The 15,761-nt window shown below is 29.0% G+C and overlaps 4 protein-coding genes across 9 annotated transcripts; 2 read left to right on the top strand and 2 right to left on the bottom strand.

The window, feature by feature from the left end:
• Positions 1-747: 747 nt before the first annotated feature.
• Positions 748-4,646, bottom strand: LOC111685190 (phospholipid scramblase 3). Of its 3 annotated transcripts, none has more exons than XM_046954691.1 (6): positions 4,625-4,646; positions 3,570-3,608; positions 3,369-3,509; positions 2,913-3,304; positions 2,624-2,767; positions 748-1,158 (listed from the first exon to the last, which is right to left on the bottom strand). In XM_046954691.1, the coding sequence occupies exons 4-6, from the start codon at positions 3,174-3,176 to the stop codon at positions 1,129-1,131; spliced, it is 438 nt and encodes a 145-aa protein (XP_046810647.1). In that variant the 5' UTR covers positions 3,177-3,304; positions 3,369-3,509; positions 3,570-3,608; positions 4,625-4,646; the 3' UTR covers positions 748-1,128. The 3 variants fall into 3 exon arrangements, with proteins under 3 accessions (XP_046810647.1, XP_046810645.1, XP_046810646.1); XM_046954689.1 differs by lacking the exon at positions 4,625-4,646 and adding an exon at positions 4,229-4,547; XM_046954690.1 differs by lacking the exon at positions 4,625-4,646 and adding an exon at positions 3,950-4,078.
• Positions 4,647-5,357: 711 nt separating this feature from the next.
• On the top strand, positions 5,358-9,639 carry LOC111685182 (syntaxin-6). Of its 3 annotated transcripts, none has more exons than XM_046955258.1 (5): positions 5,359-5,569; positions 6,864-7,024; positions 8,225-8,852; positions 8,931-9,025; positions 9,432-9,639. In XM_046955258.1, exons 3-5 carry the CDS (start codon positions 8,323-8,325, stop codon positions 9,506-9,508), a joined length of 702 nt encoding a protein of 233 aa, XP_046811214.1. In that variant the 5' UTR covers positions 5,359-5,569; positions 6,864-7,024; positions 8,225-8,322; the 3' UTR covers positions 9,509-9,639. The 3 variants fall into 3 exon arrangements, with proteins under 3 accessions (XP_023303196.2, XP_046811214.1, XP_023303195.2); XM_023447427.2 differs by lacking the exon at positions 5,359-5,569 and adding an exon at positions 6,201-6,776; XM_023447428.2 differs by lacking the exon at positions 6,864-7,024 and having other exon boundaries at positions 5,358-5,569; positions 8,231-8,852.
• Positions 9,640-12,459: 2,820 nt separating this feature from the next.
• Positions 12,460-14,306, top strand: LOC111685187 (deoxyribodipyrimidine photo-lyase). 2 transcript variants are annotated; one of them, XM_046953874.1, is made up of 3 exons: positions 12,460-12,600; positions 12,661-14,077; positions 14,147-14,306. In XM_046953874.1, exons 1-3 carry the CDS (start codon positions 12,545-12,547, stop codon positions 14,222-14,224), a joined length of 1,551 nt encoding a protein of 516 aa, XP_046809830.1. In that variant the 5' UTR covers positions 12,460-12,544; the 3' UTR covers positions 14,225-14,306. The 2 variants fall into 2 exon arrangements, with proteins under 2 accessions (XP_046809830.1, XP_023303202.2); XM_023447434.2 differs by having other exon boundaries at positions 12,661-14,081; positions 14,147-14,304.
• Positions 14,307-14,411: 105 nt separating this feature from the next.
• On the bottom strand, positions 14,412-15,557 carry LOC111685183 (proteasome subunit alpha type-6-like). Its single transcript, XM_023447430.2, has 4 exons — positions 15,339-15,557; positions 15,091-15,267; positions 14,875-15,030; positions 14,412-14,818 (listed from the first exon to the last, which is right to left on the bottom strand). Exons 1-4 carry the CDS (start codon positions 15,412-15,414, stop codon positions 14,493-14,495), a joined length of 735 nt encoding a protein of 244 aa, XP_023303198.1. The 5' UTR covers positions 15,415-15,557; the 3' UTR covers positions 14,412-14,492.
• Between the last annotated feature and the right edge of the window lie 204 nt (positions 15,558-15,761).

Genomic DNA, 15,761 nt, shown 5'->3' with positions numbered 1-15,761 from the left:
TGTGGTACTGTTTTTCTATATATAAATTTAAAACATATTTTTCTAAATGTTTCAAATCTAAAAGTTTTGAAACAAAAAAAAATTGTTAGAAAAAAAAAACAAAAATTTAGTAAATAATCAAAGTTCTTCCTGGGTTTTTAAAAAATTCTTAATTTTTTTTGTTAAATTCATATTATTATTATTTTTTAAATTTTACAAAAAATCAATTGTTTTTTTTTTATAACAATAATGTTAAGTAATCCAACGAGACTACGAGACTCTTTAATTAATAAAATTTTGTAATTTTAGTAAATTTAAATTTAAGTTTATAATTTGATTTAAAACCTAAGTTAAGTTTTTGTATTTAGAAAGAAAAAAAAAGAAATACATTTCTAATTTGTAAATAAACTAATTAATGTACAAAATCAAATAATAATAATAATAATAAATTTTCTATTATAAAACTATATAAATGTCAAACAAAGTTTATAACAAATAAAAAATTTAACACAAAAATACAAATAAAAAAAACAAATTTAATAAAATGTCATAGAAACTATAGTTTTTTAAGTTTATTCAATAAATTTATTAACAAAATCTAAAAACTATATATTGTATATATATAAAAAATTAAACTAAAAACAAAACTATATTTAATATAAATGTATATCTTCTTACTTATAAATCTATATACATATATATAAACTGTCTTAAGTATATATTTTTAAATATACTTCAATACATCTAAACGTATGTATGTATGTTTTTGTATATCATTAACAATATTAATATATACAATATTAATATATATAAACTTTATAGTAAATAACTATATATATAATTACATTATTTGTAATTATTTTGTGTATGTGAAGAAAGAAACACAATTGAAAAAGTAAAAAAAAAAATAAAATGTTTGAAATAACAAACAAAAAATAAAATAAAAAAAATTTTAAAAATATATCTAAACATTTTCTTGGTTTTTTTTTTCAATTTTAAATTAATGTAAATTTAAGGATTTTGTCGAAAATTTCTTTAAATTTTGCCAATATCCAGATTGTTTCATATATAACTTAGAATATTTGTTATAAAAAGTTAGCATTCTTCTTCATCATCGTAACAAAATTATTTTGTCTATTAACTTCCATCTCAGAAACGTGTTTGGAAATACATGTATTCCTGGAAATAAAAAAAGTTTATAATATAAATTGAACACAATCCGATGTTTGTACGATCGGAAGTAACTTCGTTGAAACACTAACAAATTGAATAAGATCTTAAATTTGTGCTCTAGTTCAGATCTAGTTTTGTTATAGTTTTAGTTCGAGTCTAGTTCAGTTGTTATTCAGTTAAATTCTATTGTTTCTGTTTTTTTCTGCTCTAGTTAAGTTCTAGTTCTGTTCTAGTTCTTTTCAAGTTCTGTTCTAGTTCTGTTCTCGTTTAGTTCTAGTTCAATTCTAGTTTTGTTTTAGTTCAGTTCTAGATCTTGTTCTGTTTTAGTTTTGTTCTAGTTCAGTTCTACAACTGTTCTAGTTCAATTCTGGTTCAGTTGTAGTTCAGTTATAATTCACTTGTAGCTTAGTTGTAGTTCAGCTGTAGTTCAGTTGTAGTCCAGTTCTAGTTCAGTTTTATTCTATTCCAATTCTTTTCTAGTTATGTTCTAGTTCTGCTTTAGTCAGTTTAGTTCTAGTTCAGTTCTACTTCTAGTTCAGTTCTAGTTCAGTTCTAGTTCAGTTCTAGTTCAGTTCTAATTCAGTTCTAGTTCAGTTCTAGTTCAGTTCTAGTTCAGTTCTAGTTCAGTTCGAGTTTATTTCGAGTTTATTTCGAGTTTAGTTCTAGTTTAGTTCTAGCTAAGTTCTAGTTCAGTTCTAGTTCAGTTCTAGTTCAGTTCTAGTTCAGTTCTAGTTCAGTTCTAGTTCAGTTCTAGTTCAGTTCTAGTTCAGTTCTAGTTCAGTTCTAGTTCAGTTCTAGTTCAGTTCTAGTTCAGTTCTAGTTCAGTTCTAATTCAGTTCTAGTTCAGTTCTAGTTCAGTTCTAGTTTAGTTCTAGTTTAGTTCTAGTTCAGTTCTAGTTCTAGTTCAGTTCTAGTTCAGTTCTAGTTCTAGTTCAGTTCTAGTTCAGTTCTAGTTCAGTTCTAGTTCAGTTCTGTTCAGTTCTAGTTCAGTACTAGTTCAGTTCTAGTTCAGTTCTAGTTCAGTTCTAGTTCAGTTCTAGTTCAGTTCTAGTTCAGTTCTAGTTCAGTTCTAGTTCAGTTCTAGTTCAGTTCTAGTTCAGTTCTAGTTCAGTTCTAGTTCAGTTCTAGTTCAGTTCTAGTTCAGTTCTAGTTCTAGTTCTAGATCAGTTCTAGTTCAGTTCTAGTTCAGTTCTAGTTCAGTTCTAGTTCAGTTCTAGTTCAGTTCTAGTACAGTTCTAGTTCAGTTCTTGTTCAGTTATAGTTCAGTTCTAGTTCAGTTATAGTTCAGTTCTAGTTCAGTTCTAGTTCAGTTCTAGTTCAGTTCTAGTTCAGTTCTACTTCAGTTCTAGTTCAGTTCTAGTTCTATTCTATTCCAGTTCTGTTTTGTTTAAGTTCTGACGATCCGCCGTACCTTATTTAAAACTATAAAGCTATATCTAATATTTTATCTTTACTTAAATAATAATATTACCAAAAGAAAAGCTGCTCCCAATATTAATGCTCTTTCCTTAGCATTTAACTTGGAATCGCTGTAATATATATTTGTTGTATATTGAGATTTGCCTGTCAACCATTTGCGATCAATAGATGCCCTTAAATCGCCACCCGAGTGTATCTAAAAAATATAAAAATAAAATTATAAATGGGCAATTAAGAAGAATGCAAAGTTCTAAATATCGTAACAGTGCCTGTAATAAGTACGAAATACATATAAATTTATGATTTCCGCCAACAAGTAATCTTCTTTCCAATTGACTAACCTTAAAATATGTTTCTTTGGGTACACAAAAACAACAAAATCCAGAATTTGAGGGACCTTCAATGCAAAATATGGGCGAATTCGTTGCACCATCCTCTATATAAAACTCTGGTTTTGTTATTGTTGGAGATTGTACAATACGTCCCAATATATTACCCGGTGGTATCCATACCTCTAAACTTTTCGGTTGACAACACATAAAACCTAAAGATAATTTCTTGTGAAATACCATTGCCTCCTGATAGGTTTTATCGATGACATGCATTTGAAAGGGACGGGCAGAACCCCAAATTAAACGATTTTTCTCGGTTGAGTATTCCGAAGCAGCATATATGGCATCGCCTAAAGGTGAACGGACTACAAAACGATTTTCCGATGTTACAGATGTGAGAGCTAGAAAATTGAATTTTACTCCTTTAATAAATAATTAACATGAATAAGTTCTTGATCTATTTACAGTCATTCAGTTCAAATGTTTGTTCTATATGAACCGAGGGTAGGTCTACTAGAAAACTGTAACCTGTTAAAGGTACATAAGTGGATCCGATTCTGGCATTTTGTTCTACAGTCGAAACTGGTAAAGATATGCGTTGAGTACCTTTTAAAGAAATGATTTGTGATAAGTTTAAGATTTTTCTGACAATATATAAATATTTACCTCTGGGCTGGGTTGTTATACTAACTGGTCCATCTAAAACTGGAAATTTATTTAGAAATATATAAAGAAAAAAATAAGTAGATAAAAATTTTTTTATAGCATTAAGTATTTTTAAAAGTTTCATTGATTGATCAAAGTTTTGATACTATTTTAATCGAAATCTTTGCTACCTGAACCGACTAGAATATTGATTATATAGGCAATTGTATAGAATATTTAAACTTCAAAGAAATATCTAAAATAATTTTATAATTCGCCATGTTACAAACATCATGGTGAAATTAATACACAACCTTAAACCTATAACAACAGTAGAGCGATAAGATATAGAATAATTTTGATATAAAGCTATAGGAATTTTAATACATAATATTACACACCTACATATTTAAGTTCAGGTGGTGCAATACTTTATTACTTTAAATTAGTTAAGAAAACAATTCATTTAAATTTTGCTCTAAACGATTCAATAAATTAATAAAATAGATCATTGAAGAAATAACTCTTATATTTGAATTAAAAAAACAAAGAAAGATAAAGTTATTCCACTTGTATTATTATAAGTATTAACTGATATCAGAAAACTTAATTTATCTTTATGTTTTTTTGTACAAAATGAATCATTATCAACGTCAGACTAGACGTTTTGAAAAACACACCTCTTGGTTCTGATCTCGTTTGTTGGGCCACACGTATTTCGCTGTCATATTGTAAATTGCGTACCGCATCATTTTGCAACATTTTTTTCTAAATTTATAATATATCTGCCGTTTAAAATTCAAAATAAGTTTTAATAAAAAATCTATATAGTGTTCTCTAGACGCTTTCAATTGGTAAACTAATTTATTATCTTGGTCTCAGGTGCCTATGAGCTTCAGTTATATTTTTACTCTTCTTTTTTATTGATAACGCCTGTTTTGTTTTTCTTATAGGCCATATCGATTAATGCTCAATATTTTTGCTAGTTAATTTTATAATTTTTTTGTTCTCAAATAAAACGCTATCTATGAAAATAGTATATCGTTTGCCACTAATTGTTATAGATAGTGTCATACATTTGTGGTAAAAACTGTATTGGACATATACTATGTAAAACTTATCAAAGAAGATTAGTCGACCAGGCCTGGTATGTGATACCCTACAACTTTGTACTAGAACTAAACTAAAACTAAAACAGAACTTAACTAGAACTGAACTAGAACTGAACTAGAACTGAACTAGAACTGAACTAGAACTGAACTAGAACTGAACTAGAACTGAACTAGAACTGAACTAGAACTGAACTAGAACTGAACTAGAACTGAACTAGAACTGAACTAGAACTGAACTAGAACTGAACTAGAACTGAACTAGAACTGAACTAGAACTGAACTAGAACTGAACTAGAACTGAGCTAGAACTGAACTAGAACTGAATTAGAACTGATCTAGAACTGAACTAGAACTGAAATAGAACTAAACTAGTACTGAACTAGAACTGAGCAAGGACAGAACTAGAACTGATTTAGAACTGAACTAGAATTGAACTAGAACTGATCTAGAACTGAACTGGAAATGAACTTGAACTGAACTAGAACTGAACTAGAACATAATTATCTCTTTATTAAATATTATAAAATATTTAAAATTTTTATATATTTTTTAGCGTTCTGAATATAAGGCCGTTATCCCATTTCAATTAGCAAAAGCTGTGTTTAGTAGGTAACACCGTCGTAAACAATCTGGCAACATTATTTATAAATTCTTCTTCGTAGCAAAAAACAGCTGTCTTTATTTTTCCTATTGTCATTAAATTGTAAAAAGTAGCTAAAATTTTTTTTTTTGCTAAATAATTGTAGAAATTATTTACGCAGCCGCATTAATAATTAAAACTTAAATTAACAAGAGATAATAAACAAATTAAACTAAATAATATTTTAATAAAAAAATTTTAAATAAATTTCGGGTTAATGTTTAAGAAGTTTGCTCAGTGTTTGTGTGAACTAGAAATAGTATAAAAAGGTAAATATGAAAATAAATATTTAAGAAATACTTATAAATAAATAAAAATAAGAGTATTCTCAATAGAGAGAGGGTGGTTTTTGTATATTTTTGTTTGGGTACGTTGTTCATATGGATGTATGCTGTTGGTCTAATTTAAAACATTAACCCTCAAATGGATTCAATGTTTCTTGTCAGATACGGCTACAATTACTAGTGACCGGAAGGAAACTGTAACTAGGAACTTTTATACTGTGTTATATAGTTTCGCATAGTTTATAATGATCTGCTCAGATCATAATGAAAAGCAAAGTTTTGTTTTGATTTGTCAAAGTCTTGTTTGTAAGAGGTATATTAGTGAATTTATCAGTCAGTTTATTTATCAGTACACAGTTGTTCAACATTAAAAATTTAGAAAAAGTCCTGTTGATTGTTCTTTGTAACTATTTTAAATCTCAAATCTAAATCATAAGTGTTTCAGGATAATAATGCAAATGATAAAAATGGATCCATTTTGTATGCCAGAGGGTTAAATTCAAACATATGTATGAATAATAACAGGAAGTAGAGGGAGTTAGTGCAATATGTCGTCTCCCCATTTCATTTCCATCATAACCGAAAGTGTATAAAGTTATTTTGAGAATATCCACAACGGTATTTTTAGTTTCGGAGAATAAATAGTCGTGTCAACAACACAATAAATTACAAAATTAAAAACTATTCTTAACTACAGCTAACAAATCTAAAAAATACATACATATATGTATATAATCGATTAAAGTGCAATTTATAGTGCAAATAAAATAAAAATGATACCAAAATAGAATTCTTTTTTTCAACGCAAATTCTTTTCTACGTATTGTGATTTGTTTTCGTATAAGAAAAATAAAACTCTCCAAATTTTCACTACTCCCCTTTGTACCACTCTTGTTTAGAGAATATCAAAACGAAAATGGAGGGTTGTTTTTAAAGAGCTCACAAAATAATAAAAGAACAAAAGACGAACAAAAAAAAAAATACCTTCAAATGACAGACATTTGGTAACCATACTCCAATAAGGAAAAAAAGAAAGAAATAACAGTAAAAAGAAAATCCATGAAAATTTGTAATATTTTTAAAATAAAGTTAAAATTTATAAAAATTCACAATCAAAAGAAAAACGCATAGAAATAGTTTGTTTTTAGTTATTGGTCATGTCGTTGGAGGATCCCTTCTTTGTGGTGAAAGAGTGTGTATTTATATTTATTTTCCTAAAAACACTTACATACTACATATAATGATTAATAAATAATTTTTCCGTCATATATAATTTTAGTGAAGTTTTTAAAGCTTTGAATAAGACCAGAGGTCTATATTTACGTTGGCGTGAACTCGGTGAAAATTGTAATAGTGCTGAAGCTGAATGGACCACAAATGAATTGAGGAATTCATTACGTAGTATTGAATGGGACTTGGAAGATTTAGAAGATACAATTAATATCCTTTTTGAACAACAAAATACTTATTTCTTTTTTTTTTTTTTTGCAAAATATCAATAGCGTTTTATGTGGGGGTTTGTAAAAATGATGCCATTTACAGAAATGGGAAAAAAGTTGAATATATGTGAAAAATCAATTTTCACGTTTTTATCATCATAACTGCAAATTTGGCATTAGTTATTGTTTGTATGTTTTTTGAAAGTTTTGTTTTGATTTCTTGTTTCGTTGTTTTAGTGATTTAGATGGTGTTATGATAAAATTTAATAATATTGTATTGAGCTAGTACTGAACTGCAAGTAAACTGGAACTGAACTAGAACTGAACTAGAACTGAACTAGAACTGAACTAGAACTGAAATAGAACTGAACTAGAACTGAACTAGAACTGAACTAGAACTGAACTAGAACTGAACTAGAACTGAACTAGAACTGAACTAGAACTGAACTAGAACTGAACTAGAACTGAACTAGAACTGAACTAGAACTGAATTAGAACTGAATTAGAACTGAACTAGAACTGAACTAGAACTGAACTAGAACTGAACTAGAACTGAACTAGAACTGAACTAGAATTGAACTAGAACTGAACTAGAACTGAACTAGAACTGAACTAGAACTGAACTAGACCTGAACTAGAACTGAACTAGAACTGAACTAGAACTGAACTAGAACTGAACAAGAACTGAACTAGAACTGAACAAGAACTGAACTAGAACTGAACTAGAACTGAACTAGAACTGAACTAGAACTGAATTAGAACTGAACTAGAACTGAACTTGAAGTGAACTTGAACTGAACTAGAACTGAACTAGAACTAGAACTGAACTAGAACTGAACTGAACTAGAACTGAACTAGAACTGAACTAGAACTGAACTAGAACTAGAACTGAACTAGAACTGAACTAGAACTGAACTGAACTGAACTAGAACTGAACTAGAACTGAACTGAACTGAACTGGACTGAACTAGAACTGAACTAGAACTAAACTAGAACTGAACTAGAATTGAGCTATAACTGAACTAGAACTGAACTATAACTGAACTAGAACTGAACTAGAACTAAACTAGAATTGATCTAAAACTAAACCTAAACTTGAACTGAATTAATAACGGACTCAAGTGTTTTTCGTTTTATATCCATAAGAATAACTCCCATTGGTTTCCTTTAACTTAAAAAACTATTCATTTCAATCCATTACGTATAGTTGAGAAAAATCCAAATAAATTTCGTATCGATAATAGAGAATTATCTAGTCGTCGGCATTTCATCGACAACACTCGCGATGAAGTCAAACAGATGAAAGAGAAAATGAGCCTGAATCGTGCTCGAGACAGGGATATAACGGCACATCAACCTCTTCTGGATGAACACAATAAACAGCAGCAACACGAAAACAACTTAGAAAACGACCACAATTCAACGAATACTCATAATTATAATCATCAGCATCACAATCTAAGCGATCGTACACATTTAGTCGATTGTTCAAATTTAACATCGCACTCATTGTTAAACGGTGGTGCGAATAACGGCGGAAACGGTAGTAGCGGAGGTGGTGGTAATAGCGTAGCAAGTACATTAGCAGGCACAATGGCAGCGGTACGTCACAGTGGAGCGAAATATTCCAAATTGGAAAATTCCCTCGACAGTCCGGGTCATTATAATTTTTTGGATAGTCCGTCGCATAGGTTTGTGGGTGAGACGGTGTCGGTGCAGCAGCGCATGATACAGGGACAAGATGAGCAACTGGATATGATAAGTGATTCGATAGGAACTTTGAAGACTGTATCACGTCAAATAGGTGTAGAATTAGATGAACAAGCTGTGTAAGTTTTGATTTATAATGACTTTCTTTTAAAGTATTTCAAAATTTATTTAAATGAGTGTTTCTTCAATATTTTTAGAATGTTGGATGATTTTGGTAATGAATTTGAAACAACTGAATCAAAATTAGATTCCACTATGAAGAAAATGGCCAAAGTTTTACATATGAATAATGGTAAGTGCTATGGTTAAAATGGTTGGATAACTAGAACTGAACTAGAACTAAACTAGTACTGAATTAGAACTGAACTAGAACTGAACTAGAACTGAACTAGAACTGAACTAGAACTGAACTAGAACTGAACTAGAACTGAACTAGAACTGAACTAGAACTGAACTAGAACTGAACTAGAACTGAACTAGAACTGAACTAGAACTGAACTAGAACTGAACTAGAACTGAACTAGAACTGAACTAGAACTGAACTAGAACTGAACTAGAACTGAACTAGAACTGAACTAGAACTAGAACTGAACTAGCAGTGAACTACAACTGAACTGGAAAATAAAAAATTTAAATGATCGAATTTCGTAAATTTTTCATAAAATAAATGATTTTCTCTTTTTCTCGTTCTCTTATAGACAAACGTCAATGGGCTGCTATTTTAATTCTGTCAACGGTTTTATTAATTGTGATAATTTTATTTATTATTTTGTAAATTATTTTTAAATTCAAACTCAAAGCAAATTATTTTCCTTTTATCTTCGGTTCGCTTACGTTAAACAGACAATTATGAATAGTTTTTAATTTCTAACTAAATAATGAATAATTTTGCTAAATATAAGAAAATTTTGTTTATATATTAATTTAATTTTAAATATTCATTTTAATCAATTCTATATTAGTTAATTCAATAAAATACCGTTCCATTTGCAATAGTTATTTCCTAATTATTCTCTATCTTAACAGATTTATAAAATTTTTTATGCTAATTTTAGATAACTATAAACTATTACATATTCTTCTACACTAATAGAAAAAACAGACATCCAACTTATTAGTTGTTTAACTTAATAAATATATCTTTAATTATTTTTCCTTGTCAAAAAATCACCTTGTACAATGTATTTATTATTAATATATTTCTATTATAGAACAAGTGACAAACAAAGAAACAAACACAAACAGATCTTACTATAACTAAATATATATCAAAGCAAGACATCTTAATCGATTATATAACAAAAAGGATAAAATTGACAAAAATGATATTTATTATTAAACAATAACAAACAACATTAACAACAATGAAATTAAAGAATAGATTATTACCCTTTAATTCAATCCAAAAAAAAAACTATATAAATTTAAGATAAAACAAATAAGAAAGAATGTGTAATTATGAAAAAAACTTATATTATTAGAAATTATATATAAACAGTTGGAAAAAATATATATATATAAAAAAAAACAAAAATATATTTTAGATGAAGTTTTTATTATTTTTTATATGAGAATAATAGATTTTCAAGGTTTTTACTGGAATTTAAAGTGATATAAATCGAATATATTAGGAGTGTATAACCCTTTTCAAAGATATAATGCATATCATATGAAAGTGCTTACGGATATCTTTCTCTTGATGTTCATATTTTCTATTTAGTTATACATATATAACGATCGTAGCATCCTAAATATATAAAAAATTATGCATATATAGGGTTTCTCTATCTATCTATCTATCTATCTATCTATCTATCTATCTATCTATCTATCTATCTATCTATCTATCTATCTAAATATCTATCTATCTATCTATCTATCTATCTATCTATCTATCTATCTATCTATCTATCTATCTATCTATCTATCTATCTATCTATCTATCTATCTATCTATCTATCACATCTCTATCTCTACACTTTCTATCTATCTATATCTATCTATCTATCTACAAATTATCTTATTATTATATCTATCTAAAATTATCTATCTATTATCTATCTTATCTATCTATCTATCTATCTATCTATCTATCTATCTATCTATCTCTATCTATCTATCTATCTACTATCTATCTATTCTATCTATCTATCTATCTATCTATCTATCTATCTACTATCTATCTATCTATCTATCTATCTATCTATCTATCTATCTATCTATCTATCTATCTATCTATCTATCTATCTATCTATCTATCTATCTATCTATCTATCTATCTATCTATCTATCTATCTATCTATCTATCTATCTATCTATCTATCTATCTATCTACTATCTATCTATCTATCTATCTATCTATCTATCTATCTATCTATCTATCTATCTATCTATCTATCTATCTATCTATCTATCTATCTATCTATCTATCTATCTATCTATCTATCTATCTATCTACTATCTATCTATCTATCTATCTATCTATCTATCTATCTATATATCTATCTATCTATCTATCTATCTATCTATCTATATATCTATCTATCTATCTATCTATCTATCTATCTATCTATCTATCTATCTATCTATCTATCTATCTATCTATCTATCTATCTATCTATCTATCTATCTATCTATCTATCTATCTATCTATCTATCAATCTATCAATCTATCATCTATCAATCTATCAATCAATCTATCAATCTATCAATCTATCATCAATCTATCAATCAATCAATCAATCTATCTATCTATCTATCTATCTATCTATCTATCTATCTATCTATCTATCTATCTATCTATATATCTATCTATCTATCTATCTATCTATCTATCTATCTATCTATCTATCTATCTATCTATCTATCTATCTATCTATATATCTATCTATCTATCTATCTATCTATCTATCTATCTATCTATCTATCTATCTATCTATATCTATCTATCTATCTATCTATCTATCTATATATCTATCTATCTATCTATCTATCTATCTATCTATCTATCTATCTATCTATCTATCTATCTATCTATCTATCTATCTATATACCTATCTACCTATCTATCTATCTATCTATCTATCTATCTATCTATCTATCTATCTATCTATCTATCTATCTATCTATCTATCTATCTATCTATCTATCTATCTATCTATCTATCTATCTATCTATCTATCTATCTATCTATCTATCTATATATCTATCTATCTATCTATCTATCTATCTATCTATCTATCTATCTATCTATCTATCTATCTATCTATCTATCTATCTATCTATCTATCTATCTATCTATCTATCTATCTATCTATCTATCTATCTATCTATCTATCTATCTATCTATCTATCTATATATCTATCTATCTATCTATCTATCTATCTATCTATCTATCTATCTATCTATATATATATATATATATCTATCTATCTATCTATCTATCTATCTATCTATCTATCTATCTATCTATCTATCTATCTATCTATCTATCTATCTATCTATCTATCTATCTATCTATCTATCTATCTATCTATCTATCTATCTATCTATCTATCTATCTATCTATCTATCTATCTATCTACCTATCTATCCATCTATCCATCTAATTAACCAACTATCTATCTTTCTATCTAACGTAGTCTTTAACGTATTTGTGAAGTTCATACTTCCAGTCTATTATGATTTCATCTTTCCAAACAACAAAAAAAAAACTAAACAAAAATGCAACTCTGTTAAAGTTGCACTAGGTCTGGAAAGTTTGTTTTTGTTTTAAATTTTTTCTATTATTTTAACGCACTTTTATGATAAATGAAAATAATATTCACTAAATTATTTTCCATTAAATACAATAACTTAAATAAAAGGTAAGTAACTAACAACAAATAACAATTTCCTATAAATTTAAAATTTTTCCTAATATCAAGGTTATATACAATGAAACGAGCAGCAGCCACGAGTAGCAAATCATCAAAAACTGTAGATTCATCTAAAAAATCGAAAAACTTAAATGAATTTGTGCAGAAAACTTCCACCTCTAAAGGTTCAGAAGATGTAAACAATTTTCTATTATCATTAAAAGAAAAACGTTTGAAATGTGCCGCCAGTATTGTGGATTTTTCCTTTAAAAAGAAACGGGTGCGTATTTTAAGTAAAACACAGGAAGTACGTGAAGATTGCCAGGGACCAGTGGTTTATTGGATGTCTAGGGATGTACGCGTGCAAGATAATTGGGCTTTTTTATATGCTCAACGTTTAGCCTTAAAATTACAATTACCCTTGGTGGTGGTGTTTTGTTTAGTGCCTAAGTTTCTTAATGCCACCATAAGACATTATAAATTTATGTTAGGCGGTCTACAAGAGGTGGCCGAAGAATGTAATGATTTAAATATAACATTTCAATTGCTAATGGGACCGGCCAAAGAACGTGTGCCGGAATTTGTTGCCACTCATGATGTTGCAGCAGTGGTATGTGATTTTGCTCCTTTACGTGTTCCCTTGCAATGGGTGGAGGATGTTAAGGAAAAGTTACCCGACAGTGTGCCTTTCATACAAGTAGATGCCCATAATATAGTGCCCGTTTGGGTGGCTTCTGATAAACAGGAATATGGTGCACGCACCATACGTAATAAAATTAATACTAAATTACCGGAATTTCTAACTGAATTTCCTGCATTAATAGAACATAATATAAAATTTAAAACCCACTTGGAGAAAGTAGATTGGAAGGCTGCTTTTGATTCTTTGCAATGTGATATGTCCGTCGATGAAGTGGCGAATATAAAACCGGGCTATAAGGCAGCCTGTCAACAATTGCAAGAGTTTTGTGAGCAGCGTTTGAAAAGGTTTAGTGATAAACGTAACGATCCCACACAGAATGCATTATCGGGATTATCTCCTTGGTTTCATTTTGGTCAGATATCAGTGCAACGTTGCGTCTTGGAGGTTAAGGAGTATAAAACAAAATTTAAAGATTCTGTGGAAGCATTTTGTGAAGAAGCCATTGTTAGACGAGAGTTGGCGGATAATTTTTGTTATTACAACAAAAACTATGACAATCTTCAAGGTTTACATGCCTGGGCAGCCAAGACACTTAACGATCATCGCAAAGATAAGCGTACTCCTTGCTATACCCTAGAAGAATTTGAAAAGTCTCGTACACATGATGATTTATGGAATTCTGCGCAACTGCAGCTGGTTAATGAGGGTAAAATGCATGGTTTTTTACGCATGTATTGGGCTAAGAAAATCTTAGAATGGACAGAATCTCCCGAACAGGCTTTGGAATATGCCATTTTACTTAATGATAAGTATAGTTTAGATGGTCGAGATCCCAATGGTTATGTGGGTAAATTTTCTGATGGAGGATGGATTTTTCGAAAATATTAAGAAAATTTTTTTTTTGAATTTTAGGTTGCATGTGGTCCATTGGTGGTATTCATGATCAGGGTTGGGCTGAACGGGCGATATTTGGCAAGATTCGTTATATGAATTATCAGGGTTGCAAAAGGAAATTTGATGTTAATGCTTTTGTTGCACGCTATGGCGGTAAAGTTTATTGCAAAAAATGAATGTTATAGTTTAAGTTAAAGAAATACTAAATTTTCTGTTATTTTATAAAAAAAATGAACCATGTTTTTTTCCATTTAAATCTTTTGAGAATGTTTACAAAAAGTAATTCTTAGAATAATTTCAAAATTTTATTTTCCCCAAACAGTAGTTACATTTTAAATGTTTTTCTGCTGTCCAATTCTGTAATTTAATCCTTTTCGGCTATCTTTGTAAGATGATCTTCAATATCTTTCTCGGAAAGTATTGTGAATTCTGGTTTATCCTTGCTAACGATACCAATTTCAATGCCATTAGGCTTAAAGTCCACAGCCAAAACATTAGACAAACAGGTAATGGCCAGTTGAATGGTTTTCTCTTCATTTAGATTACTTTTGTATTTCTTTTCCAAATAACTATTAGCCTCAATCTGTTTAACACCCACAGAAACGGCACGGAAACCACAATAGTAGCCAGCTGGATCAGTTTTGTAGACACAGGGACCATTTTCATCATCATAGGCTATCAAAGCCATGCCTAAAAAGCAACAGATTTATAAAGTTATTTATAATAATAAAATAACTTATACTTACTGCAACCCAAAGGACGCATTTCAGCATTTTGTGTGTACACCTGATTAATGTCAGCAATACGGCGACACAAAACATCCACGGGCATATCATAGCCATACTTATAACGCCAGTTGGCGGCTTCATAACGTGCCTTTTGCACTTGAGAACGACTATCGGCTAAAATTAAAAAAGAAATTAAAAAACAAAAAACCTTTAAAATAAAACTTTTCCATTTACCTATGCGACCGGTCATGCAGCAGCCAATATTTTTGGTTATTCTAAACAAGTGTGTAACAGTTGAGGGATCAATTAGTTTTTCTGTAACTTTCTTTTGGGTAGCTACCACAGCACAATCTGCACCCTTAATAGCTACAGAGGTAATACCCTCCTGATTAATAGACTTGAAAGCATACTCTAGAAATGGGTTAAAATTAAAAATTTCTCAGATACAAAATTTGCAAACATGATTTTGCAAAATTCCTTACCAACTTGATAAAGTCTACCCTCGGGAGAGAAGATAGTAATGTGTCTATCAAAACCAGCTGAACTACCGCGAGACATTGTTAATTAGGTTTTTTAAAGATTTTGAATAGTTTTTTGTTTAATTATTAGCAAAAAATGCACCAAAAATTGCGGCTTCTTTCTAAAAGAATGTTTTTTAAACAATTTCTACTAACAAAAAATTCACCAGTCACGACTGTCAAAATTAAATGACACTGGAAGTATGATAAAGTAATGCCAAGTTTTTCGCTACAAAAGAAAAACAATCACAATAAGATATTTTTTTCTTATTTAATATGGCAACACTAATAATTGTAATTATATTAATCAAGACTTTTTTAATATGTTATTTATAAAGTTTATACGACTTTTTTCCAACAACACTTTATCTTTTTTTTAATAAAAAA

Source organism: Lucilia cuprina, chromosome 6 (genome assembly GCF_022045245.1).
Source record: "Lucilia cuprina isolate Lc7/37 chromosome 6, ASM2204524v1, whole genome shotgun sequence".
Classification (NCBI taxonomy): domain Eukaryota; kingdom Metazoa; phylum Arthropoda; class Insecta; order Diptera; family Calliphoridae; genus Lucilia; species Lucilia cuprina.
This window is presented reverse-complemented; position numbering and strand designations above follow the sequence as displayed.